Raw genomic sequence first — 16,722 nt, 5'->3', positions numbered from 1 at the left:
GTCGGTCGACCTATCTCAGAATCAATCTGACCTCTCTCTTTGTGTCCAACCTGTGACATGATCTTTTAGAAGAAGTAACTTTTGCGTCTAGACTCTGAATTGGGTGATCCAAATGCCCATTTCTGTCATACCAATGAGTTGTTCGACATAGTAGATTTTAAATATGTAATTTGAGAAAGTATTGCACCATGTCTGTCACCTTTTATCCTTGCTTAGAATCTTTGCTGAGCTTTTCTCTTTTTTTTTTTGCGAGATAAACCCTTATCATCCTTGGGTTTAACGTACACTTGTTGTTGCTCATCCACCATTCATGGTATTTGTGCCCTCTAAACCATCTATATTCCTTGCAAAACATGTTGAGACACAAAACTTGTGGAACTCGTTAGATTTCAACCCCAAAGCTATGGTGTCAGTTAAGAAGGGTATGGAAGTTTTGATTTTCATACTATTCTGGCAGTCAGATTAGTGGAGTTAAGGACCGCCAATAGAAAGTTAGAAACTAGCTAAGACGGTTTTGGCAGATTTAGTGCAGATTGGTTTATATTGTGGGATTTTGTTTTTGAACTTCAAACACCAGGCATCGACTTAGTCCTTCGATTGGTTCTTATGGAAGTGTTGCTTAAGTAGGATATGGAAGTTTTGATTTTCATACTATTCTGGCAGCCAGGTTAGAGGAGTTAAGGATCGCCAATAGAAAGTTAGAAACTAGCTAAGACAATTTTGGTAGGTTTAATGCATATTGATTTATATTGCGGGATTTTGTTTTTGAACCTATTCAAACCCTAGGCATCAACTTAGTCCTTCGATCGGTTCTTATGGAAGGTGATGGTCTAGTTTTCCTTGAACTCTAAACAAGCAATTTCTTTGTCTTAACTCTCAAATTGTTCAAATTATAAGTGGTTTCTGAGGTGGTTACATCCTCTTTTAGTTCAAAAATATCTGGTAAACCCCTGATAGGATTTTAAAACCATGAAAAATATCTCTTTAAGCTTATATGAATTTTGAGAAAAATCTTAGAGATATATTGGGACATAATAAACCCAAATAAAATATTTAGAACTCATGACAATATATCTAGAGTCTTCAAAATAATGGATTTAGCTCTAGGAAATGGGAAATACACAAAAAAACTATAGAAAATCCTCAAAAAATTCTAATAAGTGCATATGTACATGTTAAAAATTTTACATAATAAAAAATACATGGCACAACAATCATGAAATAGAACATACATTGATGTTGCATTCACATTGATTGCTTTTATGCTAGTTGTATCTCGCCTTTTTCAAGGAAACATTTGGAAAATATGTTTGTATGTTGGTTAGAAGGTTCTGGATGTTTATTAATTTTGTTTGGTGTTTTTCCATTTACATGTAGCTAAATATAATTTATGAAAGGTTCTAGATATGTTTTCATAAGATTTAAATTTTTTATTTGAGTTCCTTGTGTCCTAATCTATCATTAGAATTTTTCTTTACTTTTTAAAATAATAAATATATTTTTAAAGTGGTTTAGAAAATATCAACAAGTGTTTACTGAATTTTTATATTAAATGATATAATTTAAACGGTGATATAGTTGTCTAGTTTTAAAGTTCGAGGAGAATCTCTATTTTTACCAAAAGTTCATTGAGAACCTGAACTACGATTAATAGTTTTTTGGTTGGGGGTGGGTGGGGGGGCCGGGGGATTCCATGGTCCATGTTCGCTGGTCTGAAAAGTTAAGGCTAAAATTACTGTTGGCTGATTTATTATGAGAGAAAAAACACTGATGAGTGGTGGAAAAAATACGACTGAAAAAAGAGAACAGCCTCCCATCGGGGCCCATAAGCAATGGCTGAATTTAATGGGCCATAATGTATATTGTTGATTTGTCGAGGCCCATAAAGGCTGAACTGGTATGTGGCCCATGCCTACGCACTCATTCAATGCTGGCCTACTTGTAAATTCAAGGTCACAGAAAAACTAGCGGTCCATACGACATCATGTTTGGCCCATGGGTTGCTCCACGTAGAGCAATAAGAGCTTAGCTAAAATTAGTGGCTAAATTCTATTATTTAGTCATTTTATAAAATAAAAAAAAATTTAATAAAAAATAAGTCCACACCAGTCTTACCATTTTGCAAAATCAGATAGCCAGTGTCAAAATCAAAGGATAGTCAACTTTCTATTTTACAAAATCAAATAGCATGTCTGTTAGAGTCTACTTTTTGCTATGCAAATTCTAAAATAGCCTCCACAATAAAAATAACCAAACTCTTGGAGTTGCTCTTACAACCTCAATGAGTGGATTGTTCTACTTTATTTGCAGTTGGTTGGGTCCCTATAGTAGAACGTGCTGATCCCGTGAATAAAAAAAAACTAGTCACCTAGAATTAAATCCTCGACTTCCCTATCGACAGGGAGGTGTCTATGGTGACTTCGTGAATCTCAAATCTACCGGCTCAATTTTTTGGTGGTGCTTATAGAAACAAGGTTTGCATATGTGTACTTATAGGGTTAAGTGTGTGTACCTATTGTGAGTCTTGTACTATGTAATTTAAAAAAAACAGATGGTGTATATATATACATTAGTGGTGAAGCCTTGCCAAACGGGATCATAGTATTATAGACCAACTTTGGGCTGCCAAAAACTCACAAAAATCAAGTAAAGTTTTTGGAGATAGATTTAATGGAAATATATTAGGAACTAAGTTTATTAGAAGACATCCGCCAAAAGAAAGAAGAAAAGTTGAATCGAAATACTTTGAGTTGACACGCTGGGAACAAATTTTGAAATTGACCACTCACGGACTCACCACATCAGACCACGCATGCACATGCGGCCTTTCACAAGTTTGTAAAGAGATGGATCGATGGAAGACAAAAAAGGTACAAACTGAGGATCAAACCACGAGCATATCATCATATATACTACATGTATAGTAGACCATAAACAAGCATTATTGTTCACGGTCGTGCAATGCAATCCCCACAAACATCTCCCACCCCATGTGGCCGGATTCGGGGGGTTGCTAGCTACAGGGTAACAACAAAAGTTACACGACACCACTCCCCTGCATCTAGCCCTACAATATTCAGCCTTGCAGGTTTTTGTTTTTCCTTAATTAACCCAATGCTACAACAATCACTCACCGGTGCAGAACTTAAATAGCTTAATCCTATATGATGATGATCAGGGAAGGAAATGCCTAAGCGGGTGCTAATTAACAAGCAGCCTCGGAATGGCGGGAGCCTCCTCTTTACAACAACGAAGAGGGTTTCCTTCTCTTGCTCACACTCTGATCGATCGAAGTCTGAAATGCAAATCGGTCCTCGTCGAGGAGGGGCGTGCTAGAACTGGGCGCCCTCGAAGGTCTGGCCGAACTGCCAGCCCGCCGGCGCGACGCCGTTGCTGGTGACGGTGCGGCCGTCGCTGGCGGTGACCTGGAAGGAGAGGCTCTGGCCGTCGAGGAGCGAGTTGCTCTGCCAGTTCTGGCCCCAGTTCCGGGACATGGGCTGCCACCCGGTGCTGGAGCCCTTGATGGAGACGGACTGCACGTCCCCGGCGCCGGCCACGTTGGTCACCAGCACCAGGTTGAAGTAGGAGTGGCCGTTGATGGTGAACCGGATCCCGCCCTTCTTCACGCACGGCACCCTGCAAAAAAGGTGATCGATCGTCAGTGAAACTGAAACGTACTGCAACAAGTTCAGTTCAAGCAGCAGCACATGGCATGCATATGCATGAGAGCACAAGTGTGTTACTATTGCTGACCGTGACGTTATTGCAACTTGCCACAAATCGTTATCAAATTGAAGGTAGTAACAACTAACATGGAAGCTCATAATGGTCAGTGTGACGCCTAATCTACTCGCAAACAGCATGGTCAAGTCGCAGTCGTGCATGCATGGCGCACGGAAGAAGACGAACAACCAACAAAAACAGCAGTTAATCTGCCGGCAGCTGGCCCACGTAACATGGTCTAAAGAACCGACACCCGCACGGCGTCACAAAGTCTCTCTGCAACCGGCCGGGAGATGAAAACTTTCTCGAAACCGACGACGAAATATATATATGTATCTCTCACCTCCTGTAGGCGACGGGCACGATGCCGGCGCGGTACTGCGCGATCTGGAGGAAGGCCGGCTGCGCCATGTCGAAGTGCGGGCGCGGCGGGTTGCACCAGCCGCCGTCGTCGCTGGGGAGGCCGTAGTTGGGCGGGCAGAAGTTGGTGGCCGTCACGGTGATGGTGCCCGGCAGGCACGACTGCCCGTCGTTGTCGCAGCGCAGCTCGTAGCAGGACCCGCACGCCGCGCCGTCGTTGAACAGCGCCGTGCTCAGCGCCGCCGTGTTCGTGCCGTACCCCGTGCTGTACATGTTCCCGTACCCACACGCGCCGCCTGCATGACAGATCGAAGATCGAGCGCCGCAGCATGCATTATCAGCAACGTCAGTTTCGATTTCCAACGGAGGCTAGCTAGCTAGTATATATAAGTTCTCGGTCGGTCGTGGAAGAGGACTCACCCATTGTGCCGGACGCGTCGCCGCCGCCGTAGAACGTGGCGTGGGCGCTCTGCCAGCCGCCATAGTCGCCGGCCGCCCGGTGGGCAAGGAAGCAGAAGGTTGAGCAGAGCAGGAGGAGCAGGACGTTGGCAGCTGCTGCCATTGTAGCACACACACCGAGTCGCTGACTCTCCTCGACTCGACCTAGCTACTAGCTGATGATTCAGGAATGGAGAGTTGCTTGGCTGTGAAGGGAGTGGGGCGCGGAGGCCAGGTACTTATAGGCCAACAACGGTCAGTGCTCCCGGCAGTTGGAATCGTTAATAACGTTCGTGGAGGGGCAGGGAATTCGTCGAGACAAAAGAGATAAAGGGAGGTGGGGACTGGGTGCTACCCCCGCCGGCGAGCGCCGACCACGATCGCCGCGGTACACGACGGCGGTTAGCACATACGAATCAGGCGCACATGCAAGTGTGCTCGTCGCTAGGGCGCGCAAGTAGCGGACGACGCCAACTGCTCGTGCGTGTACAGGACCGGACAGGCCCAGCATCACGCCCACATGGCTGGCTCTCTCGCGAGACTGCAAGGCATGGGTCTGGGCTTATTTGGCTAGTGGCAAGACAAGAAATGTGTGGTACATAGATATGAGTGTCGTGGATGCTGATGCCCATGTGTTGATCGAGAGATCGTCGCGTGACCCTGGATCGCCGTGAGTCCCGGCCGGGCTCCCTGTTGCATACCTGACACCTGCATCATGCTCATGCATGACCTGTCTGTCTAGTGGATTCATGTCTGTGCGATGCTGATGCGCGCACGTCAGTACAATGGCTTATGCTGTGCGTGTTTTCTACGTGCCAGAGCTAGGTCAAAGGTAAGAAACTAAACAGATTGTTCACTGCATCAGCGTTCAACGCAATGCAAGTCAGCTATGAAATGCTCATTGCCGCTGCTATGCGCCGGTTTTCTTTATCCTGCATCAATGCAATTTGGTTAGCGATGCTCGATCAAGTTGCGTGTAGAGTACGGCGAATGCGAACCAACCAAATCATTCAAGCGCTGCACATGCTCTGCACAGGGATCGGATGCCTTCGTCCCTTTCCAACGGTGGCGGTGAAAGCTCCCTGAGATATTCCAAACTTGCGTTCTTCAGTTAAGCGCTTTTAGCTGCATCTCAAAAAAAAAAAAAAAACTGCTAGCAATTCGATTTCTGAAAGGATTTTAGCTGTTTGTCTGTTCTCACGGCCGGCTTGTAATCAGAGGGAGGGAGCGGTTAAACTGGATAGATTCGTCGGCCGGGGAAAAAAGTAATCTTGATCAGACTAGCTGCTAGTGGAGCAGCCGTTTATAGCCGAAGTGATCAGACTAACCACACCGGAATCTTCAGGCAGTAGATGCATAAACAACTACCATTTCCTACCAAATATTCAGTACTCCGTGCGATACATTGCCCATCCCAATGATTAGTTCAGATTATAGTGTCGATAAGGGCAAGGCAGAGCCATTTCTGTTCGTCGGCGCGTGATGAAGAAGGGCTCACATGCTTGCATGAGCCTGGACATGGCCACGTAGGTAGGGCGTAGGTGGAGCATGCAGGGTTAGTTTTATAAACCCAACTATTCAGACAAGCCTGCCGGTACACTGCATGCGCACGCAGGCAAGTCCAAGATTGCGTCTGATCCAACTGACGCGAAGAGCAGATCGAGTCGCTCCGGCGATCTCTGCACCATGTGGCTCCTGGACAGGTGTCTGCAGCTGCGCATGTCTTGCTTGGTCAGTCTCCCGGAGGAGCTGCTTACTGCTCAGACATGGATCCTGGAGCTGCCAAGATGAACGTACAAGCTCACCCAATGGTCAATGGCAGAGACATTTGCCATGCATTCTGGCTGCTTTTAGCTAGTTTGAGCATCTTTTTTCTCCGGGCACCAACCAAAACGTGACGTGCTTCATGTTCATGTCTCCCTTGTTTCTTCATTGTACAAACACAGTGGGTGACGTGATAAAAAAAACACAATGGGTGACGCATCAAATTCTCCTTTTTCAGAAGTGCAAGCATTGTGAATTCAGATGTTTCTCCTTTTTCAGAACACGGGAACAGTGGATGATCAGGTGAAGAACACACACACAGACTCACACATTTACGCGAGACAACAGAGTTCATCGAGGTTAGCTTTCCTGTCATGCTCTGTGCCTTTCAAACATGATAACAAGCATCGTAACGTGCGTTGGCTAGCTAGCTAGCTTCACACTTTCGAAAAGCAACAGTCTCACGACCCGGGGGCCTGATGAACCATCCCTTTCGTGTCCCCACGCCATGTTAGTTGCACATGGGAGGGTTGGCCTGCAGGCTAGCTAGTGAGTGGCCTGTGGCCACCCGGAGATCACGGCCTGGCCCCTGCCATTAGCGCTGATCCTGCCTGATTCGCCTTCTCTTGGAAGCATTCTACTACGATAGAGCCCCGGCAGTACCATAGGCTTCATGTACTCCACTTAATGAAAAACGCGCTGTTGCGTGGTCTCAAAAAACCATAGGCTTCATGTACCTGAAAGAAATTGTTAGTTTTTTTTTTTTCTGACGAGAGTGTCTGGTTGTTTGGATCGTTGGCTTCTGATTTCACTTTTGGCAACTATCATCGCCTTTCTAAAGTTAACAGTGGAGTTTAGCTGGAGACCTGGAGTTAACTCTGTTACTCTTGCAATTGCAAATACAGACAACAGATGCAGATCGTTTTACTTTCGCTATGTACCAACAAGAATAGTACGTGAAATGCGTATCCATGTTCATACATATACATACTCCAAACTACAGTAGCATGGACACAGAAATGCACTATTTCAAGGCTTGTTCAGTTGCCAAAAAAATTGCTTTCGGATACTGTAGCATTTTCGTTTATATTTTATAAAAATTGTCTAATCATAAACTAACTAGGCTTAAAAAATTTATCTCGCAAATTACAGACAAACTGTGTAATTAATTTTTGTTTTCGTTTATATTTAATGTTTCACGCAGTTGCTGTAAAATTCGATATAACGGAAAATCTTTAATTTTTTTAGGTACTTTTTGAAAACTACACAAGGCCTCAGTAGTTTCTCTTTATGTCTCTCAAAAAGAAAATGGCTTATCTTTTACTCTGTAGATAGGTAGACAAAAGTACAAAAACAGGATGGAGCTGTTCACGTCGGGGCACCGACGATGTGATGGCTGCACGAGGGAGTGAGAGCGGAAGCCATGTGGGGAGCACGCCAAAAATAGATCACAAAATCGTCCCATGACAGCGACCGGAGCTCCGAAACTCATCAGGTCGCCCCGGCCCGCGCGAAAAGAGATTTCTGTGAATCCGGGACCGGGAGAACGCAACAACCTGCCTACTGTGTCTGTACTAGAGAGAATCCCATAGCAGGACTACCCTATTCATTTTTTTTCCCCGAAGGGCTGCCTTTCCGCCCTTGCCATTGCCAAATCCCATCGTGAGCCAGTGGTGACGCAGCCAGAAACAGACCATCATGGGCTATTTCCGTTCTCAGCGGTTGGGGCCATGCCCGGCTGATGGCTGTCTGGTGTCTGCTCATGAATCATGATTACCGGCCGGAGGAGAATCATGGTCGCTTCGGGCTAAGGCGTTAGAGTACACATACCACAAGTGCAAGCGTCCTACAACTCATCAAGTGCCATCAAGGAAAGAACGATCGAGAGATCCGGCCCCGGCCGGCCGGTCGTAGATACGATACCAACGGCGAGCCAGCCAGCCAGAGCCAGAGCCAGGCCAAGGAAAGAGCGCGATCAAAACGACAGCGACGGCGGGCGCGCGCACTCCCGGCCATGGTCGCGCACGCATGTGGGTGGTGTGGGACGGCGGGCGCGGCCGGGGCTAACGACCGGGCCTTCCGTTGGTTAATGGCCCCCCAACCCCAACCGACCCGATGTGCGCGTCGCTCTCCGGGCGCGAAACGCTGCCGCGCGCTCGCCCGCCGAGGCCGGCCGCGGGGTTTGTGGCTCGTCACGTCGCGCGCCAGTTCCCCGTGCCGGTGGGTAGCTGCCACCTGCACGTTACCCGTCACGCGGGCGGGCGCGCTTGCGAAAAGTCCCGCTCGTCCTCGTCCTCTCTCCGGCCCGAGGGGTCGCGGTTGCGCGGCTGTTGCTGCCATAGTGCCCGCGGCCGGCGCGTGCCGAGGCGACACCACCGTCGTCGGGTCAGGCGTCGCTGGCGGCTATGGAGGCCGCTGGGACCGTGGGAGGGACGGAGGCGTGCGTGCTGGTCCTACTACGTGCGCCGCGACCCGCGGGGGTGCGCTGCGTTTCGGCAGATCTCGGTGACGCTGTTTGTAGCACTGAAGAGACACAGGCTTTGCGCTAGTTGTACTGCACGCTACAATGGGCCAATGCGCTAACCGACGTGCAAAGACTTTTCCAAGGGTCTGCCAGCTTCAGCCTTGATTACTTTTGAAAAAAAAATTAGTTTTCGGTACTTAGCACTTTTATTTTTATTTAATAATTATTATTTAATTATAAACTAACTATATTTAAAAGATTTATCTCGTAATTTACAGTTAAATTATATAGTTAGTTATTATTTTTATCTATATTTATTGTTTAATATATATGCCGCAATATTTAATGTGACAGAATCTTTAAAAGTTTTTGAATTCTGGGTCAACTAAACAAGATCCAAAAGGTACCCGGGCCTAGGCATCTTCACTCTTGGGCTTTGTTTAATTCCAAAAAATTTTGCAACTGGCGAAACCACTTACATCTGGCGCGACAAATCTTCGAAAATGGCCCAACTACGCATAGAACCGTGGGCCAGCGGAGCAGTTGCCAGGCTCTCGGCCCGATGCGGATTCGGCCCTGTCGTCGTAATAAAAAGGCCATCCATAGCTGCAAAAAACTACATTTCACTTGAGAAAAAAATATACTATGAAAAAATTATAGATATACTATAAAAATATAATAGATATACTACAAAAATATAATTAATAAAAATTATAGAAAAAATATCTCAAATTTGACCAAAATTATAGAAAAAACTATAAAAATTTGTGACATCAAATAAATATTCTATAAAAATATAATTAATAAATAACACTTAGTTAATATCATAAAATATTATTATTTTATCATATAAATTTGGTAAAACTAAAAATTCTTTGACTTTTCAAGATTCTTTGAATGCCTTATAATTTAGGATAGAGAGAGTACATTCCACTTGAAAAAAATACAAGGCCGTTGACAAGAAGCTCCCATGTATTCACCGGTCTCTCCTTCCGATCATAAATGTATTTCGCTTCCACCTACCTAAGTTATCCTTCAGTGAGGATTCCTCCCCTTTTAAGAAACCACATAATTTATGATGAAAAATTTTCTACCATGGATCACCAAAAATTAATCACTATGCAATATCTTTGTTATCGCGAATTGAGCTGTGTGACGGTTTTTCAAAATCATCACAGATTAGTGTAAATGGTGATGATCTTAAACCATCACAGTAGAGCTCAAGACCTAGGTAGCCCAACCCAAACCTATTTTCTATGATGAAAAATAACCGTCATGGATATTTTGCCACCTCATCATAGATGTTTATATAGATACTTATGTGGAGAATGACATGGATGAAGATGTGGATGATGACGTCGGCATCTCAGCCCATTTATTAACAGCCCAATATCAAAGATGGTTATTTTTTGCGCCCATTTGCAATATATTGTCAACCCATTTACATCTTGTTTTCGGCCCATTTACATTCTAGTTCCAACCCATTATTTATTTATTTTTTAGCCAATTATTATATAACATACAATATACATCCCACTATTAAAAAATTATAGTCATAGATTGTGTCTCTCTAGTACAATTTATAAATTCATCACCGAAAATCCATCATGAATTAACAAGTTTTTTTGTAGTGTCAACACCTTTAGAAAAAAGGTAGTTTCATAGGACAAATTTCTTGGGTAGTTTTAACTTCCTTTATTGGTAAGATGTATATCAATTTAACTGAGAACAACCCACAAATGTCGATTCCAAACAAAAGGATTCAAACATTTGTTTAGATTAATATTATACACTCTTGCACGGGTTATCTGCAAGCAAAGCTCTTCTGAAAGAGACGTTAACCGGAACTGAGCTTATCAGCCGAATTTGTTAGTTATTTAGCAGTGTTTTTCTCTCACAACAAATCAGCTAATAGTACTTTTTTACCATAACTTATCAGCCAAACGAACAAGTTGATCGCTTCAGTAATGAGATTTTCCCCCCTTGTGTATGGGGCACTTTTTTGGTCAGAATATTTCCAGGACTTCATAAATATATCAGGATTCATTTCTGGCCGGAACGACAAACCAACGAGGCCTTAACAGTGTTGAAGGTCCGACTATTCACTCGCAGAAGCAAATAAGAAGTGATTCGCAGTTTGGAGCCATAGCGCTGATCGTTGATGCCGGATTTCTTCTTTCTTGTTTGGACTTTGCTAACTGTCAGTGCACTCAGAGTTTCCACGCACTGTAACTAACAATACAGTACTACGTACAAATCACACGCTACATCGGGCGCTTTGTTTTTAGCCTTGTTTAGTTCCCAAAAAATTTTGCAAAAATTTTCAGATTTCCCGTCACATCGAATCTTTAGATACATGCATTGAGTATTAAATATAGATGAAAATAAAAACTAATTGTACAGTTTAGTCGAAATTTACGAGACGAATCTTTTGAGCCTAGTTAGTCTATAATTGGACAATTTTTGTCAAATACAAACGAAAATACTACAGTGTCGATTTTGCAATATTTTTTGGAACTAAACAAGCCCTTTGTGTTTGGACGGAACGCGGTTTTGATTGGTTTGTTGTCGTCTCTCGAACCATGGGTGCAGCCACGCCCACGCTGGCTACAGTGAACGCGGCTCCTGCTCGAATGCCTCTCTCTCGAAATGAATGACGATGCAGGGACAGTTAATTCTCTCAACTGCCAACAACCTTTGTAACCACTGCCATCAGTGCCATGTGTAGCGCTAGCACAATTTCGTCAATCGCCATTTGCGTCCGGCGTGATCGACGAGTCGTGATCGAGCAGTGCCTGTAGCCCTGTAGCACGAAGTGGTAATCGAAGCTCCTACAGAGGTTGGCGCAATGGCGCGTGAGTAGGGTAGGTCCGGGGACATTAAAAACCGCCGTGCCGAACGTCCTCTGCCGACCGAAGCAGTGCCGGCCCTAAGGGGTGGGCAGCAGGTGCGACGGCCGAGGGCCCAAGCAAGATAGGGGCCCAAGTCCAAATATATAAGACCTCATACCATTTAGTTATAGTCCATTAGAACTTAGGATTAACGAGAAAGTGCAGCGGCTCATCAGCAAAAGGAGTTTTTTTTAGACGGCGAGACATAGGTACGCAGTACCAATAAAATCACCACATGATTAGCATCATCAGCATTGATCATCAACGTTCCGATGCTCGAGTTCCAGAATCCAAACGACGACATTCTAGATGTCAACTAGGCAGCTGACTAGCTGAGGCAAAGCTTTATATCCTTGTGTCCTTTTTGTGATTTGTGAATGTTGATTCTAAATCAATTTACGTCTAAATTGTATAGGTCCTAGGTTTTTTCTTTGTTCAATTTTTGTCTAGTACTTTGTACTCATATAGTTATGTTTTTCTTAGCAAATTAGAATGCTTGAGCTTATCTACCGAATCTATCATTCATTCAACAGTGTTTTTCTCTCGTAATAAATCAATGAACAGTACTTTCAGCTATAGCTTTTTAGACAAGCGAATAGACCTTGTATAATATAAGATTTTATGATCTACAAGGGCCATCACACGACAAATTCGCCAGAGGGCCCTCAAAATCATAGGGCCGGCACTGGACCGAAGCAGCAGAGCCAGGCGCCGTAAATGGCGATCGATCGCGAGTGGCTATCACATGGCCGCTCTGCGTAGCTCCATAAATCACCGGCCGGTCCGTCGCCCCCTGCAATCCTGCAACCCTGCCGCGGATGCATGGGGTCGCAGATCCAAGCCTGAAAAATACAGGACGAGGGCGGCATCTCTGGTCCATGCTGGGCTGCATCTGCCTACGCTCGCGCGTCCCGAGTCGGGCCCTGGAAAGCTGGAAGCCAATAACCCTGCGGAAAAAGTCTAATTTACGTCCCTCAATTTTCACAGAAGTCTGATTTTCATCCCTAAACTTTAAAACCGGACAAAATACATCCTTCATCTTTTAAACTGTGCATATTACAATCTGGTTTTAAAAGCGGTTTTACCTTTTTCTTTTTATTTATTTTGGCTGATTTTTTTGAAAAATCACAGTAAATCATATAAAAATCATAAAATAAAAAACTCAATTTTGTTGGACTTCAAATCAATAGATCTACACATTGAATATATAATATAGTATGTTCTAGTACAAAATTTTTTGATGCATCTTTAGATCTTTGTTTTTCTGTAATTAATTAGACTAATTATAGCTACATTTTCTATGGTCCAATTGTGATGAAATTTATATGGTGAGCTAATTATTCTATGTTTGAGTTATAGTAAAAATTTTATACTCATTGAATCACGTATTACTTAGTTATAGATTTATTTATGTTTATGCTTGTTAAATTATAATAAATCTATAACTAAGTTATATATGACCTAAGGAGTACGAATTTTTTACCATAGTTTAAACATATAATAATTAGTCCAACATAAAAAATTCACCACAAGTGTACCATACAAACTATAGCTATGAATTATTCTAATTAATTATAGAAAAACACAGATCTAAAGCTACAATAAAAAATTTGTACTAAAGTGTACTATATTATACGTTCACTATGTAGATCTACTTATTTGGAGTCCAACAAAATCAGATTTAATATTTTATGAATTTTATGTGATTTACTATAATTTTACAAATATTCAGCCAAAAAAAAACAAAACTGCCTTCAAAACCGCTCATAACATGTCAGGGACGTAATATGCATGGTTTCAAAAATTGAGGGATGTATTTTACTCGGTTTTGAAGTTCAGAGATAAAAAACAGACTTTTATAAAAGTTGAGGGACGTAAAGTGGACTTCTTCCTAACCCTGCTGATTGAACTTGCGCAGATGGGCGTGGATGATCCGGGCCAAATCACCTCCAAAAATTACGTACCGATAATTTTTAGGCCACTCCTGCATTCCAGGTTCTATTGTCCTATTTTATTTCGATACAGTTAATAGTACTCGTAAAACGCAGTCGTTGGCTGCTTTGGTGATGGGGAGTCGGAATGGAGAGCCGATCCAAGCCGGTGACATTACATGCTTAAACCATGCACTCAGGTCCGTTTGATTTCCCTTACTAAATTTTAACTAACTAAAATTATTTTAGCTCCTCTTAGGTGACTAGTGAGACTAAACTATTTTAGCTATTTTTTAGTCAATATGTTTGGAACTTTAGTTTCAATTTTTTTTACAAAATAAATATTATAGTATTTTCGTTTGTATTTGATAAAATTTATTTAATTATAAATTAATTAGGCTAAAAAATTCGTCTCGTAAATTACAGACGGACTGTGTAATTATAGTTATTATTTTTATCTATATTTAATATATCATACATGCGTCGAAAGATTCAATGTGACGAACTAAGGCCTTGTTTGTTTCCAAAATTTTTCAAGATTCTCCATCCCATCGAATTTTGCGGCACATGCATTAAGTATTAAATATAGACGAAAACAAAAACTAATTATACAGTTTGCCGGTAAATTATAAGACAAATCTTTTGACCCTAGTTAGTTTATGATTAGACAATATTTGCCACAAACAAACGAAAGCTCTACAGTAGCGAAATCCAAAAAAATTCGCCAACTGAACCAGGCCTGAACAATACCTAAAGCAGACAAAACGTACGAGGAGGAGTATGAAACACGGTAGAGAAATGAGACCCAAACAAAACGTGCAAGGACCCTGCACAGGGCTTCCCCCAGCGCCACTGCTTGCCCACCAGGCAGTCACCGTTGTCCGTTAGCTACTTTTTCTCCAACAAGTGCGCTTGACACCTGCACTGCTCAAGAGATCTTTCCTATCATCTCGATGGACGGCGCCCCGCCGCCTCGTTCTGCCACCATATGTCGAATTCTCCCACCATCGCAGGTCGCCAGGTCCAGTGGCCTCCCTAGCAATACCTTGTAATCTTGGAAGTCATACAATTCTCCCATAACCCGTAAACTCTAACGGGTCTCGTGGCATTAGAGCAACTCCAACAGTTTTGCTATTCTTATTATAAAGGTCTTTTAGAATTTTTATAGTAGAAAAATAGGCTCCAACAGATGTGCTATTTGGTTTTGTAAAATAGAAAGTTTACTATCCCTTGATTTTCGTTGGTCATATATAGCCAATCTCTGGCACTAGCTATCTGATAGCAAGGCTATTGTAAACCTCTTCTTTTTTAAGAAGTTATCTATTTTATAAAATGGCTAAACATTAGAATTTAGCTACTCATTTTAGCCAAGCTCTTGGAGATGCTCTTAGACCAAGGAATCGCACCGTTCGTGCGGGGCATAATTGGTCATGTGTTAAGAGTTTGCGCTCCTCAAAAGGTTTGCACAACTATTATCTTAGGAAACACAGAAATAGGAAAAACTTATAGAACTACAATATCCGAATATCTTGAATCATATATGGATTCAAGAAAACAAAGGAAACTGTACGAGCTAATTTGGAAACTCAAATTCTCTTAGGATCCCTAACTTTTTTCTAGCATGGGAAATACATAAGAAAATATTTTGAATAACCATTTAGTTCCTCATAGAGGATTTTCCATCTCTAGGTGTGCCTCCCAGTTGTTTCCAAATTAGCCCTAAGATTGAAAGTTTTGACAAAGCGTAGCTGCGTAGGAAAGCGTGAAAACTTTCCACAAGTTCAACTTTTTGGTAAAAGACAATTCCTCCAAAATTCATATAAAATAGTCAATTCCATAAAAAGGCTTTGTATGTATTTTTTTCCTACATAATTCCAGTCCTTTAAAATCTGTTGATTTCTTCCTTTATTATAAATGGGTTTTATGTTTGACAAACTTTTATAAAAACAATATCAATGTTTATGATTTGAATAAGTATTTTATGCACATACCTCATGTTGAATTTAATAAAACTTGTCTAGTATGATAGACAATTTTTTTATTTTATGCTGCCCCCATCCGTGAAATAATGGAATTATCGGATGTGTGCTGGTCAAAGTAGTTCAAATTTACCTAAATTTATAATTAATATTATTAGTTTTTTTTCACTCTAAATATTTTTTTTATGGAAATACATTCTACAATTAATTTAAATATATTTATTTTGTATCATGAATGTTTGTACTTTTTATATAAGTTTAGTCCAAGTTCAATCCGTTTGATATCTCGAAAAACGAGAATGCATTTCTTTTGTTGATGAGGAGAGTACAAAATTAGTCAAATTTAAGATGATTAGATTTAGCACACCACATGGTAGAATTGAATTCTCGAAAGGAGGCAGTACTTGAAAGGAGGTGAAATGCTAAAACATGTAGCGACAGTCACATGGAAGGTTTTGCATGAGCTGTCCACTCGTCCACTCGTATGACTGCCACACTAGGAAAGCAGGGCCTTGTTTAGTTACCAAAATTTTTGCAAAATTTTTTAGATTCCCCGTCACATCGAATCTTTAGACGTATGCATAGAGTATTAAATATAGATAAAAATAAAAACTAATTATACAGTTTGGTCGAAATTGACGAGACGAATCTTTTGAGTCTAGTTAGTTTATGATTGGACAATATTTATCACATACAAACGAAAGAGATACTGTAGCAACTTTGCAAAAAATTTGTGAAGTAAACAAGGCCCCCGAGACCAGCAATCACCAAACCCAAACCGGTCGCGCCCGGCGCTCCCTTTTGCCACGAACCAGAGCTGACTGTGGCTGGCTAGTACTACTAATCACGTACGCGTAGTCACGTTGTATAGCTAGGCTAGCTCCTCAGTGTCAAAATCTTTTGAGCCTCTAATTAGTCAAAAGTTAGACAATATCTATCAAATATAAACGAAAGTGTTATAGTTTTAAAATCTAAAAAGTTTTTGAATCTAAAAAGATCTTTTCCAAGCAGATAAACTAACCGAATACACAGCTGGTAGTATAGACCAAAACGTTAGAGTGCAGCACTGCTCCGACGATGACGCGAGGGCATCTGCACGATTCTTGCTCCTAGCACGCTGTTAAAAACTCCTGCACAGCAGGTAGTAATTCACGCAGCGATGCATCTACCAG

At 42.2% G+C, this 16,722-nt stretch overlaps 1 protein-coding gene across 1 annotated transcript; it reads right to left on the bottom strand.

Annotated features, from left to right (window-relative positions):
• On the bottom strand, positions 2,872-5,053 carry LOC8085403 (expansin-A2). Its single transcript, XM_002456505.2, has 3 exons — positions 4,504-5,053; positions 4,067-4,379; positions 2,872-3,636 (listed from the first exon to the last, which is right to left on the bottom strand). The coding sequence occupies exons 1-3, from the start codon at positions 4,643-4,645 to the stop codon at positions 3,333-3,335; spliced, it is 759 nt and encodes a 252-aa protein (XP_002456550.1). The 5' UTR covers positions 4,646-5,053; the 3' UTR covers positions 2,872-3,332.

Source organism: Sorghum bicolor, chromosome 3 (genome assembly GCF_000003195.3).
Source record: "Sorghum bicolor cultivar BTx623 chromosome 3, Sorghum_bicolor_NCBIv3, whole genome shotgun sequence".
Lineage (NCBI taxonomy): Eukaryota > Viridiplantae > Streptophyta > Magnoliopsida > Poales > Poaceae > Sorghum > Sorghum bicolor.
The sequence above is the reverse complement of the archived record's forward strand: the minus strand, read 5'-3'. Positions and strand labels throughout refer to the sequence as shown.